Here is a 14207-nt window from a genome sequence, read left to right on the forward strand (position 1 = left end):
TACCTACCTTTGCCTGAGATCGACACATCTCTCAAGAGGTCAACAGTTGCATCAAAACAAGGACCCGGGATAAAGAAGCACTTTTAAATAACTCGGAATCAACTTCCCGGGAAAGACGGTCGAGTATCAGGAGCCCCAGGTGAAAATGGCGAATAAACAAAAAGACCAAGTCACACCCCACGAGGTAGAAAGCAGTGGCACGTGCACGACCAACAAAGCAACGCGCCTAGACCCGTTCTGGGTGATGTAAACAAAATTCTAGTCTAGGATGTCCCTGGGAGGTACTATCGAAAAGCCTTCGAAGTAGTAAAAGAGATTTAATATTCCTATTTATGCTATTTAGACTTAAAAAAGGCATGTATTACTCGTTTTGCGCGCTTGTAAATTTATAACCAGAACAAAAATACTAACTGCATATTAAGACGATATTGTGCTGAAAATTTTTAACCTCCTAAAGACTGTCAAAAAGACTTTATTTAATTTTTTACAAGGCTTTTGTCATGCTTGGCGTCCTTTAATGTTTATTTCTCTGACGAAACCGCAAATGTTAAGCCACTTTCTTGTATTAATTTACGCTGTAGGGTGAATTTCTGACAACCGAGGCAAAAAAATAGCCATTAAGGTTTTTTTACTGACGAACGTTGATAGTGTAATGTCCAGCGCAATTGCCATTTGAATACCCACCGTCCGAACTTTCCACTTGATAATTCAGCCACTTTTGATAGGAGCTGCCGGACTATAAGCTCCGTCCTCATTTATCTATTAATGCATCGTTAGAAGAACTTAGTTTATCACTCCTAAAATACTAAATGAATTTCGGCCAAAGGTTCTCACTGCTCAATTTCTGTGCTCGCATTAAGTCTGTCAGGAATTTCTGAAGTAACACGTTTGATGATGGCAATCCTTTCTACCAAATTTAGTTCAAAACCCAATTTTCACAACATGCAAACATGTTTGTCGGATTCGTAATAGGGGGTGACACGAGGCTTTATTACTAACATACAGAAGGGTTGGTAAAAGTGAAACGCCATACTGCCGAACGAAATTGTAGCCCGCGAAGACAGGGTAACCTGCACAGTTAAATACACAGGAACACTACACCAAATCACCGCAATTGGTGTTCATCTTCAGAACTGGAACTATTCGATGATCGTATGAAAGAAGTCACTCTCTATTAGCTTGCTGGAAACGGGTCCCCTATACGGTAAACTAGGTCAATTCGTGAGTTCGAAGCATTAGACAAGAAACGATTATGAATGTAGGCCAGAAACTGCCTATGACCCAGCCCCTCAACTAATCAGGAATCAGCCCTCAGTTTTCCCATTAGCCCACAGAACCAGTTGTATGGATTTTGAGATAGGCGAATAGATTTCAGGGCAGATATCAAACAGATACCAAAGACAAACGGGTAACCCTGCAACAAAATGGAATCTGGATAAGTGGTATTTGAATGCGGAACTAAATTAGTAAGCGACTATTATCTCAACTGTAAAACTTATGACGCAGAATAGGACGTCAACCAATGAAGTTGGCTTGACCAACGAATACAAATGGAAGCGAAATTAAGGTTGACAATAATAGAAGGCATATGTCACAAAGAAAAGCATGGAATAATCAATATATAGAAAACGTATTCTGATTTAGGGTGTCCTCTCACGAGAACCTTGCCCAACATTTACGCCAATTACTTGACGAATGAGGCCAGTGTTTACCAAAATATCAAGATACAAGAAAACACAACTTGACCGTAAGCAAAATGAGTAACTTGTGCAGACCAAATGCAAGGAAACTACAATATCAGACACGGGTTTACCCAAGTACTTGAAATGAATTATAGAATACTAAGAGTGAAATGGCAAAATAATTGTTCACAAGACAGTAGAATTGCTAGCACAGGTGCAATTTGAGGAGTGTGCTAAAGTGCTCAACCAACATAAGACTTTAAAGGAACTGAATTTTGGCTGAAACGCGTTTCACCAGTACATAGATTCCAAATTAGGCAAAAATAATTAGAAGACAAAGAGAAGATAAATCTTTTGAATACTTTAGTCACACGAAAATAAGCAAATTAGTGTGAAAGTACAAAAGAATTCGTAAGAGGGAGCAGAATTTACAACACTGAACAAAAAAATCAAATCAATGAAAAAGATACAGACTTTGTATCAAAGGTAATAGGAACCAAGACAAAATATCAACGTTTAGTGAATAACTTTAACGGGCTTGGAAGTCTTCTGAAGTGTTTCCAATATAGTTTTCTCAGGGAGAGTGGAAGTCACCGTGACGGTATTTTTGTCGACATCTGTGTGTACAGCAGAAACAGCATTTCCAAGCTTTGACAAAACCCTCTTCACTGCACTAGCACACCCCTCACATGTCATTTCAATTTCGAAATTGTAAATCTGTATAAAAAAGGCAAAAGACACAAGAAAAAAACACCAATTTAATGGTACCGGCTACCATAAGATGTGCTGAACTCGTATGTTCTTTTAGAAGAAATGTGAAAAATAATGAAAAAAGATCAAAATATGACCGCATTCCCGCAAATCTTGGAAACCACACTAGAAAAATTCCGACTCACCTGAGAGGCCATTTGTTATGACAAACCCCACAATAACCTTGAAGAAATGCCGATGGTTTTATCATTATCAGCATTTTGCAACTGGCATAAAACTGAATACTTTCTCAAGAACGCATTTCCTTATCCGCTGTGTTGATTTTCGAGCGTTAATGTTCTGCAATATGTTTATTTGCAAAGGACTTCTTAGATTAGTAATTAAAATGTGGCGCCTTGAGTATTTCCTGAAGTAGTAAGAAGACTTAGTAGGATAGCAGGAATTGTGTAACTGATGCACAGAAGAGCTGGGGCTATCGGTATGTCCCGGAGGTCATGTCATCAAGTACAATATGTGGAGACCTAAGTGCCCGCACAACCAAATGCAGAGTTAAACGATTTATCAAAGAATTGCATAGCCCCTTAATTCTTTTGAGGGTTAACTGCCCACATCGCTTATCATAACATAGTTGGTGCTACAAAAATATCCATAAACAAGCCGCACCACTCATTGAATTTACATGCAACTGATAAATCTTGTCGATTCTATTGGATTTGGGGTTTTGTTCCGTACAGAAACGGCATTAAGCAAAAGAGGAACGCTCCGCCTTGTACTGTTTGGGACCGGGTGATGCACCACAACAAGGCCGTCTCGTATTTCCATCGCTTGTCGTGAGGCGCTGGTCCAAGAGCCGAGTCATTCATTCGGCGAGAGACGAATTCAAAATAGCATTATGAAGACGATGTTTAGCGCCTACTTCCTGCCACTATATTCACACTTCAGCACTGTCCAGCGAAAGTGTTCGACTGGGTTCTGTATAGCTAATAGAGAAGTGGAGGAGGCATCACGTGTTCACTTGATTGAGATTTTTATGTAGGCACCGTAGACAGCTCCGTACTAAACTTTCCACGGCTAGTATCAATTCAGATGTTAACAACATTCCCGCAAAAAGCAGGACTAGAGTAACTGCCGAAGGCAGACACAATCTTCTTCACAAATTCGCTCTAGCGATAGATATTCTTCTGTAACGCTATTTAGCAATCAGCAATGGAAATCAGGATGACCCTTTAGGGTAGGGTTTGCTTGCCACTGACACCAGTGCAGCAGACCAAATCTTTCCTGCACTCGTAAGAAGTTACGGTAGTATAGCAGAAAATATACTACTGATGTTCAGAAGATCCGAGGCCACAGGACTGGTCTAGAGGCCATACCGTGGAGTGGGGGTAAAACCTGTGGAGGCTTACGCATACGCGTAGCCAAATGCAGAGCTAAACAATCTATCAGACCATTGCAGCTGTGCTGCACTACCAATACCTATATGTTAGACAACAGATCCTATCTGGATCATATCCTCTTACGTGAAAATATCTTCAGCTTATGCTAATTTTAGGTGCAGAGTTAGATTTTACATAGCCAGGAGTATGCATTAACTGCACAGTAGGTATCAAAATTGGAGATGGCGATAAGATCTTAAACCGGTTTTTGGAGGAGCATAGACCTGCTGGAGCTAAAAACTAGGCAAGCATTCGACTTAATGGGGTTAGTACTTAGTAGAAAAATTACCCACAAGTCAGGATGAGTGCCCCCCACCCCACTAAATGACAGACTACGACCTTCCTAAGTTCTTTTACCTCGGCTTTAAATACTAAATTTAAACCACGGATGTTTTAGTCTAACTGAATAACACAAAAACAAGCACTTATGACACACACAACAAACGCACCAAAGAATCGCCGACCACCGGACTTAAGGCCCAGCTCTTAGATGCCTCCAAGCCGGTACCAAGTTTTGGTTGACCTACTAACTAACCTTCTGAAACACCAGTTAATTTTCCATTTTATCCTATTTGCGATGTCATAAAAAATGAATGTGGAAGAATTTATATTAAAAAAAAACAAATACAAATTCAGCTAGACACAGTAAAGAGCCTCAATAACTCCACAGACGTATGGGAAGAATAGCGCGCATATCAACACAAGTGGTTTCAAGGATTTTAAGACGCTTCGTTCACTTGGAGTTGTACTTTTCACAAAATGAACAAGTTCTTGTGTCAAGGTCTATAATCGAATGAAAACTATTCGCATAAGGAGATCCTATAATAGCATCAACAGGTAATAGCAATTAATCGAAAGCAGAAAAATCCAAATTCATAAAATGTAATCAGACATTTCGCCGCTCTTCTCATAAATTAGTTCCGTGAGTTGAATAAAATACGTTTTAATACTGATAAGAGCTTCAGATATTGATCCACCAACATCAATCCTGAAATTGAGCAAAGTGAAACCAATCCAGCTTAACAGCAAAAGTCTAGTGACAAAGCCGACAATAAGTTTAGCAAATACCTCAGAGGTGGGGTCGGGCGAACGGACCGTAAAAGCAGAGAGGAGGGACGCGACTGCACCCTCCCGTGCAGCCACCCTGGACTTCGGCTTGACACCTTGTAGTCTGGAGTACAGACGTAGCGTTGCCGCCAACAGGGTCCAGACAGGCTCCGAATCGGGTCGCAAAAGAGCCCATGTCTTGCTCAAGGTAAGAAGATGTCTAATGTGCTCAGTGGTCGATGAGTTACGAAACTAAAGGTGTAGATCAGAAGCACAGCAGAAAATAAGGGTCTCCAAAATAGATAAGTATAGTGATTAAGTGTCAAAACAGATAATATGCACTTTAAAATACACATTACGGCCTTAACATTCGAGACTTGCTCGCTCATTTAAGCCTTACGCACCAAAAAAGTTAAAGAACCCACAGAAGCACTGATGTCTGACAAGAGATGGCTAAGCACAAAACCCACTTGAAACAAAAAGTACTCATAACCGTAGGATGGGTGACTGAGGAAGGCGCTCAAGTGGTGGAGAGCTAGGGAGGGAGGCTTTACGTGCAGACCCTCGGCGATGACGAGGCGTCGAATGGGATCCACTGAAAAGGAACTTAGTTCCTCCCATAACCCCTCCACCTCCGAAGGCAACGCAGCATGCAAAAGGGCCGGTGCCAGGCAGCTCAGACTACCGAGAGTAACCTCCATGCCTGCGGCTCGATAGGCCCTTACGAGGCCTGAAACAGAGATCGATTGTAGTGTGTGGTACTCACACAAAAGGACACGTTAAAATTAATTTGTCCTAATATGCCTTCAGTCCTTTGTATCGGGTTTGTTAACATAGATTTCCACTCAGTAACTACAAATATCAAATATTCATAACAAGATTGTGGGGCAACATGACGAAAACATAGAGTAGTGCAGAAAATTGAAAGCATTAGCTCGAACCTTCGAGACAGCGTACAAATTGTTCGGAAAAAAAACACATAGCTTGTTAAGGATCAATCATAAAAATTAAACAAACTGTTTCTAGTCGCATCTGAGTTTCCCTTGAAAAGGTTAGCAAGGGCTGTAGCAGCACAAACTCCACAACCAACAGGCGAGTCAGCTGCAAGTGCCTGAAACTCCTCACACAAAGATTGGTCGAGTTTTCCTCTAAAACAGACGAAATACTCCGACGGTTTGGTAGGGAGAAACAGTTAGACACCGGGAAATAGCGAGAGAGAGATATTGCAGCTTACTGACTGCAGGAAGAAAGAAAGTAATGGGCCTTCACAGTGAGACGTTCATAGTCAGTTGGTGTGAACACCGAGAGGAGATCATAGGCACTACAGTTAAACAGACGGGACACAAAAACATGTTACATTAAGTTCAATTACACAAAACTGTTTAAGTTAAACTAATTAACATCATCATCAAAATCCGTGACGGATAAATCTTGATCAGTTGGCAAAATGGTGAAGTAATGCGCATCCAAATTAAAGCAAGAAACTTGCCGCCTGAGGCAATAGTGTGCTGGATGGGGAAGACCGGATAAATGAAGCAAGAGACCTCGATCATGCCATTGACGGTAATCGTTCGGATAAAATGCTAGATGATAAAAGTAATGATTGAATTTAATCAGAAGTTGTAAGTGTACACATCAAGGGCACATTTACTTGAGAGCATACACATTACAACAGGTTGCAAGTTTAGAGTCGGTATGTAACTTAAATCCCCAAAAGACTAAATGTCCGAGAAACATTTCAAGCGATGGACATCTCCAGTGAGCAAAAATACTGATGGTGATAATAAAGGGCGAATCAAAACATCCCATGAAAGTGACTAGTGATTAAGTGTTTAAATATGGAATTCACGAGCTAGATAAGAACGGCCTGAGCCGTGATTCGGGCGACTTGCCTAAACATCGGTTGAGATATTCAGCCGCAGTCAGACGTGACCACTTTATGCTCTCCTCATCATAACCGCTGGCTTCGGTAGTGGAAGACCTCTTGAAAGACTGGAAGACCCTCGGCAGAATGTGCCACATCGCGTCCAGCTAAACAAATGCCGAGCAGTCAGAACTAGCACGGTGCTGGCACTTTAATACTCATAGTGAATGGAAATTAAAGGGTGAAGGCAAAGACAATAGATTTGCGTTGCTTAAGCGAAACAACCCAACACCTAGTTTTCGATGGTAAAGAAAAAGGGAGCCAATAACGAAACATACATTAAATCCACAGCTGACAGACTGTAGGAGATACTGGGTTTCACCTGGCTCGCCAAACTTGGTAACAGAAGCAGTCTGTTGGGAATTAACAGAGGCTAGTTGGGCCATAACAAGCCAGTATCCGTGATGCTGGAAGTCTTTTCGCTGGCACACATCCAGAACACGACGCGCGTCCTGCAGACACCGATTTGCAGGCGAGGAGGGGAGAAAGGGACAGGCATTAATGCATCCTTAAACATCAATAAACGAAGACAGAGGGACAGTTCCAATAAAAATACCAGAAGAAATGACAATAGCTCCCATAAAAAGCATGAAATTGTGTCTTCGACCTTATTATTTCCACACACTATGCCAAATTTAGGCGTTGAAACAACTCTCGATGACATCGCTAAAGTTGTTAGCATGATAAAGTGGGGATTTAAAAATATGAAATTGCGAGAAAAATACTGACAATATTTGAGTACGTAACAGCAAACCCACCTGTTTTCGATTTATTTCCAGGAGTTTCGACGCAAGAGAGACGCCGGCGTGTAAAAACTGCAAGAGAATGACAAATAGGATACGCTGAAGCCCAAAGTAAAGCTCATCTCTTAAAGAAACAAATAAATACTAATGCCATCTGTATGAAAATCATAAAAAATAATGGTAGAACATGAATGAAGAGGTTTACAATAAGCGAAGAAAAGACAAACAGTTTACCTGACCGCAGAGTGAAAAGGCCATTGCAAAGCAATAAGCTGATTGTCTCGCCACTAAATCTGCAAATAATACGAGCATTATAAGTAAAGGTAATTTATTCTGTTAATAAACTACCTAGTTTAAGAAGTTATATTTGGAGGTATGCAGGGTGAAATAAAGGGCGTCAACTTCAAGGTAGTGAGTAATATGCGATGTGAGCAAGCATTACGGAAAGGACAGTCATTAGATGGGGTGAACACACCTCCCCCCAAGGCGAGGACGGAGCCCATGCCAAACCATGCGAGCGCAGCCAGCTGATCGTTACCAGGCTGCAGCTGTTTGCAAACTTGGAGAGCCCTCAAGAAGCATGCCTCCGATTGCAAGAGGTAGCGCTGGCTAGCTTTGGTGAAACACATGAACTTCCCAAAGAGCGGTCTGGCTACCTCTCCTTCGTCTCCTGTTTGGGTGTAATTAGCCCGCGAGAGCTCCAGCAAGCCCAAGCATATCCACGCAAGGAGTGTCTCACGTCCCACTGCAGCGTCAGTGGAGGATTTGAGAAAAAGGGACAGCATTCTGGGGACAATGGCATTTTGTTAGGCCACTAAATGTGCCATTTCAGTATTGTAAAGTGTAAAATGGTAGTACTTAGAAAAAAATATAGCTTTTTAACTTAGTGAGAAGCCTACACATCCTCGGATATAGAAATGCGAAAAAATAGATGAGGCAGGAGATCTGATGAACTCGATAATGACAGTAATCTAACAAAAACATTTGGAAATGGACAGTAAGAGATGGGAAAGGGATTGGGCATTAATAAAGTAAATAACTCAAAACTTTACTTAATTGTGTGCTTTTCTCCAACCAAAGACTTACATGCTAGAGATATCAATGCAGGAAGTTATCCCTAGTAGACATATTGTCTTATCTTCTCCAGATTTTGGAGGATGCCTCAAGAGACTCACAAAAACTTTTGGAACGCGAACTCTAGATTAAAAAAAAATAATACCACTGAAAGTTGCTAAAAATGAAAGTAGGTTAGGCATAAACCCACTTTAAATTGGCGTCATGAAAGGCAAGAAGAAGACTCAGTGCATAGCCAATGTGGTACCAGAGCCACTGAGGTATGCTGGTTGGCATACATAGGAGAATACTGAAGCCACGAAAGAAATGAGTGGTTAAGTAATGTTAAAAATCAACCAGAACACCATCTTCAGTAGTTTTTTGCAAGGTTTGATACTCATCAGTACTTCCAAAAGTCCTGAATTATTAGTAAAACTTACTAGAAAACTTTTAAACCAAGTACAGTTAGAGTGCGGCGTCTCGGCACTCCAGAGAATTTACTTTGTAAAAAACCATATTATACCAAATTCTAGTAGCCACAATGTAATCACCACAATCACGAGAGGCTCCGGAATACATTGGTACACCAATAAAATGCTACTTAGGTGAAATGGATCCATCACAATTTGGAAAACGCGCATTAGGAGACAATTACACGTACATTCTTGGTCGCTTTAAACATTGTGGACATTGCCCTTAATTCATTCACACTTGCGAATATGTAATATACACCCGAAAAAGTTAATATGATGCAATTAAAGTGCAAATCTTAGCTTACTTGCGAAAATTGTGAAGTGATACCGTGAAGGTGCAGTTAGTCGTAGCTACCATGGATACAACTTTCAATTGTGAATTCACTTTAAATTTTAGCAAAAACAAAACTTTGCTTCAGCTTACATCAAAGACGTTTTCTAATATTACTTCAAAAATACTTGAGCTAGCCAATCATTAAAAAAACAAGCGAATGGGATTACCTCGAACCGTAAGAAAGTGCAGTTTCGATATAGTGAATCGCTGTCGTTCGCATTCCACTATTTAAATCCTGTGCAGCTAATTTCACGTTTAGTTCAATTAGCCCTGAAATTTCAAGTAAGAGTCATTCCTCATCTAACCAAAGGAATAAAATAATGATTTTCTTGGCAAACCTTTGTTAGCGAGAAGGGATAGAGAGTGAAGCTTCTGATGCTTAAGGAGCTCTACAACGCGACTGTAGGCTGTAAGAGCAGTTGAGTAGTCGGAGAGAGCAGTACAGGCTTGAGCGTATCTAGGTGAATAGAAAGGGCTGTGAAGAACGACAATACGGGTAGCGCTAATTAAGGCACCTCGAAAACTCACAATATGTGAGACATCAAACGATTGGAATCAAGCTGAAGGAAAAGTAGAAAAGACGAAAGTATTCAGACACTTAGTCCTTTTACTCAAATACACGACAGTATATTTACTTGAATTGCCTTTTCCAGAGACTGCAACGCGATTCCAAAGCTTCCCCGTGCCATGTAACTCTCTCCGAGGATCTCCCATACTAGTCTAAAAACAAATTCGGCATTAGAGCAGCCACACCACTAGACTGCATTAGTTACCGCAATAATTAAAAGCCCTCACGGATTCATCGGTTGAGATCTCACAGCCCTTTGCAGTGCTGGAACACACTCAGTAAGTTTCTTCAAATGAAGGGCGACTAGACCGTAGTTGAGGCACATTGCAGGAGTAAAGAGTCTTAAAATACAAAAATTGTACAAAATCGAAACTCAGCCTACTTGTGATCGGTCTTTTTGTACACTTCATAAGCATCTTCCTGAAAAAAGGACAAGCAATATCAAGCAATAACAGGCCTTATTTCAAGTAATAGCTCGATGAATAAGGCATTACCAACGGATTTGGCGTAATTTTTTCAAAAACATGAACTTCCCTGTTTAGATTGCATAAGATACTGCACATTCACAAGACCCAAAGTCTACTTCACGAGTTTCGCAAAATAAGAGTATTTTATTTTTAAAGAACTAATTCCTACGATTTTTCCCAGCTTGCAAAATGTAGAAGCCAGTGGGTGAGCTATTTGGGGGTGTCCTGGAACTAGTTGCCAGGACCGACGAAATGCTTGAAGCGCACGCCTAAAATTGAGGGAAGATTTACCCCTGTTGTAATATTCGTGGATCGGAAAAACAATTTGATTCACAGAGCCATTAATGCAATAAGCTTCTGAGATAAAACATTAGTTCAGCAGCTCAGCGTCAAGTCCACAGGGGCAACGACAAGTCGAGAAAGTGCATTTACCTAAATTACTTTTCTTAACTAAAGCAAGGAGTCAACTTCATAGAATTACACTGAGCGAACTTACACATAATCCTGTTTCCTCAAGCGAAAGGCATGGCCAATGTTGAGATAATTAACGAAATAATTTTTGTCTGATTTAATCCCACGGTTAAAGTGGTCCAAAATTGCATCCACCGATGCCGAAGGCAATTTCAACAGTAACCAGCCGGCTAAGTTGTGGTTATGCGCAGGGAACCCAATATCTATAGCATCTCCTAGGCTCAAAATTTCTACAAAATAGGGAAAACCGTTCCATTTTACAAAACAAGAATTTCGCAACCAAATAATTAGGCTTTTACGCAGCTAAAGGTAATTAAAGCCCTATTTTCCCATACCCCCTACCATTAACAGTTGCGTATGAAACCGACGAAATCGAAAGTAAGTGGTATACAACGCATGCACGGTTACCATCACTACCGTTTACCTTGAAGGATAGCTAGCTGATCCAAATCACGGCACCGCAGAGATAGCCAAAACTTGACCAATTTGGCTCGTATACTCACTTCGACGGAATAACTTTCAAGTAAACCCGATGGGGAAGACGAAAAATTGACAAAATGTTGTAGATTTGTGGTATCATCTATGAGAAGACAGCATTCCGTGAAAAGAACGGCTTGAGGTAGGGGCCAAGTAAGTTTTTCTTTCGCACCCTGAGAAATTAAAGAAGGAACTATGATATAGGCCATGGAGTACAGTAGCAAACTGCCACACTAACCAGACATTCTGTTGAGTAGAGACTTATTGATGGAACTAACAAGTGCCTGAAATTCGACTTCGCGGCGTTACTGAGAAGCAGGCAACCAGCCCAACCGAACACACGGTGAAGAGGAGTTTGGTCTTGGGGCAGAGAATCACCGAAGAGACGAACAGGAGTGTAGAGGAGTCGCGGAGTCAGGAAGTCTGTCAAGGTGCTTGGAGGCGCATTTGGGAAAGTGGTAAACTGAGTAATATCCTTAGCCACTTGTGCATAACTTGAACGGCAAAAGTCCATCACTGAGTTAGCAAGTCAGACAAATGCAGCGGTCCGCATGGCAATGCTTCATGAAAATTTAGATAGGCAAGTAGATAAACTTACGATCCCGTAGAATAAAGTCACAGCGAATGAAATCGTTCAAAGCATACGCAATGATCGCACTCAACGCCGATACTAGAAATAGAGAGCGAAAAATAGTTTGTTTTCGCGAAATACGGTAATGATGTACTGAGCAGGAAAATAACAACTCAAGCCAGACAAGACTTAAAAACAACTATTTGTAATCAATTAGCAAACCTGAGCTTACTGTGTACGTCTAGGAAACCCTGCCGATGCCACCTCTCCCCTACTTTAAGCCCGCGTACCGAGAGTTCCTGTAGGCGAACAAAAGGCTGCCGTAGGTCATCAAAATATCCTTCATTTAAAGCTTGACACGTTTCCAAGAAGGATTCAGCAAGTGCTAGCGTAAAGTATGCGGTGTCACTTCCACTGTCGACGCAGCTGCTCAATCGCTCAGTGTATGTTTTTAGCAAAATAAGATCAGTTTGCTTCTCATTTAGACCTGTAAAGCTGACGGTGAAACAGCCGAATATTTTTTCATCCTCGGAGAAGGGCAAAACTGGAAAACAAGTAAGCAACAACCAAGCAAGTAGATTTATGAATAGAGAACTTAATGATGATAAACATAAGGAAGGCAGTTCACAGTGCTCTGAGAGCTAGTGAACGCTCTATAATAAAACGCCTCTAGCAGTAATTGTAAGCGGAATATGGTATTAAGTACTACAAAAATTATTACGAAGCGGAAACGCATCACTGGAACATTCTTAAGACCATCTGAACACCATGCAACAGTAATTATAGAAAAGTAGTTACAGATTGCTGATTCGACCAATAATCGAATACTAGCCTCGAGGGCGAAGGAGTCGGCATTGTCTGAGGCAAGAACAAGACTACAGGACTCCCTCAACTGTGGCAGCCCGGGTGGAAGCTAAAGATTAAATATAAGAAAAAGGTAATTGCATCAGAATACGATACTAATGTTGGCCTAATCGAGAACCTTAATATAAAACGGAGTCGCAAAATATCCTCTCGATTTTTCATTAGAAGCCGAGTAGACAAACCCTGCTCCCATTAAGCTCTAAATTTAAATCTAAGACGAATGAAAATAACATCTTCCAGGATACTTTATAGGGGGCTTGGAATACTTTTAATAAGCTTCCGACCAAGCCCAGTGATTGTATAGGAATACATAAACTAGGAGTGCGTTACCAGTTATTTCAAGTTAAATCTTCAGATAAAGATTCCTCACAAGCGAATATATCAAAAAAGAAAGACACCAGTTCACTCACCTCTAAGCGGTATCGCACGAGAATCTGAATAAGATTTGTCAGGCATTCAAGACGTTTCTTTGCGATCCCTTCACTTGAAGAGGTTAGAGAAAAGTGAAAAAGAATACTACCTTGTGTAATGCGGTATCAGATGCATGAAACACTGAACGGCAAGTGAATAGAAACGGTTTGAATTTTTCAAACAGAATTTGGAAAGTCCCTGAAATAGGAACTAAAATGACTCCAAGAAAAAAGGCAAGATTCTCAATTAAGGGTAACATATCCCATTTACATGCCAGGCAGTTGGGTTTTTATTATCCAGACTAAGAACTTTGTAAACGGTATCCACGGCTTTATCTTCTTTCCCCAAATTATCATAGCAGGCAGAAGCAAGAAGGAGACAGGCGATATTTTTGCCACCCTCTCCATCGAGAATAGGCTAGTTAAGATAAACAGAAAGTAGAGCACAAAAAAAAATTTGGAAAGAAAATGACAAAGTCGAGTAAAACCAATGAACCCAGGTAATCTGAAGAAAAGCAGAAGTTAAAGACGTAGTTGCCGTTAAGAATCCAGAAAACCACTCCAATTGATGCTTTGCCAACTGGATAATATTTCATAAACTCGCTCTAGGACATTAAAGGTTACCGTATTTATCTGCGAATTATTTGGGAATGCGGAAACTAGCTTCACAATTTTGTCTCAACAAAATGATAAATATGAAAACTGGTAAGTGGGTTCCGAAAACCTGCAGTTCCTTTAGACATGCATCGAAGGATTTTTGCTGGAATAGCTCTTTGGCCTTCCTTGTGACAGCCTTTGTATTCACATTCATCGCGATGTAAGAAACCCTGTGACGAGCACCAACGCTATCGATGTTAATTAGAAAAACCGGGACGTATAAATGCAGTGATAAAAAACATGAAAAACTGAACACAGATACTTTGTGATAATTTTTGCATTTTTGCGACAAATTTATAGCAACAAATATGTGAGCAGGAGT

General features: G+C 40.8%; 2 protein-coding genes across 2 annotated transcripts in view; both read right to left on the reverse strand. All coding sequences in view use genetic code 11, as the record gives it.

Annotated features, from left to right (window-relative positions):
* The window catches only part of EGR_05740 (Metal homeostasis factor ATX1), a gene marked incomplete at both ends in the record, with an annotated part of 4287 nt that extends 1644 nt beyond the window's left edge, over nucleotides 1–2643 (reverse strand). The window contains 4 exons of the mRNA XM_024494989.1: nucleotides 1713–1841; nucleotides 2211–2399; nucleotides 2458–2545; nucleotides 2579–2643. Of these exons, the coding sequence (XP_024350582.1) occupies nucleotides 1713–1841; nucleotides 2211–2399; nucleotides 2458–2545; nucleotides 2579–2643 (471 nt within the window). The remainder of the gene's footprint in view (nucleotides 1–1712; nucleotides 1842–2210; nucleotides 2400–2457; nucleotides 2546–2578) is intronic.
* A 2165-nt stretch (nucleotides 2644–4808) lies between these two features.
* Nucleotides 4809–14039, reverse strand: EGR_05741 (Tetratricopeptide repeat protein 37; the record flags this gene model as incomplete). The annotated part of the gene is made up of 22 exons (XM_024494990.1): nucleotides 4809–4859; nucleotides 4895–5125; nucleotides 5344–5603; nucleotides 5891–6021; nucleotides 6108–6194; nucleotides 6723–6904; nucleotides 7076–7305; nucleotides 7556–7612; nucleotides 8016–8326; nucleotides 9568–9670; nucleotides 9739–9857; nucleotides 9929–9960; nucleotides 10036–10120; nucleotides 10196–10309; nucleotides 10351–10388; nucleotides 11410–11556; nucleotides 11622–11899; nucleotides 11982–12053; nucleotides 12187–12498; nucleotides 12783–12867; nucleotides 13500–13646; nucleotides 13953–14039. 22 exons carry the CDS (start codon nucleotides 14037–14039, stop codon nucleotides 4809–4811), a joined length of 3159 nt encoding a protein of 1052 aa, XP_024350583.1.
* Nucleotides 14040–14207: the final 168 nt, after the last annotated feature.

The sequence above is a fragment of the Echinococcus granulosus genome, assembly GCF_000524195.1.
Source record: "Echinococcus granulosus chromosome Unknown EG_S00045, whole genome shotgun sequence".
NCBI lineage: Eukaryota > Metazoa > Platyhelminthes > Cestoda > Cyclophyllidea > Taeniidae > Echinococcus > Echinococcus granulosus.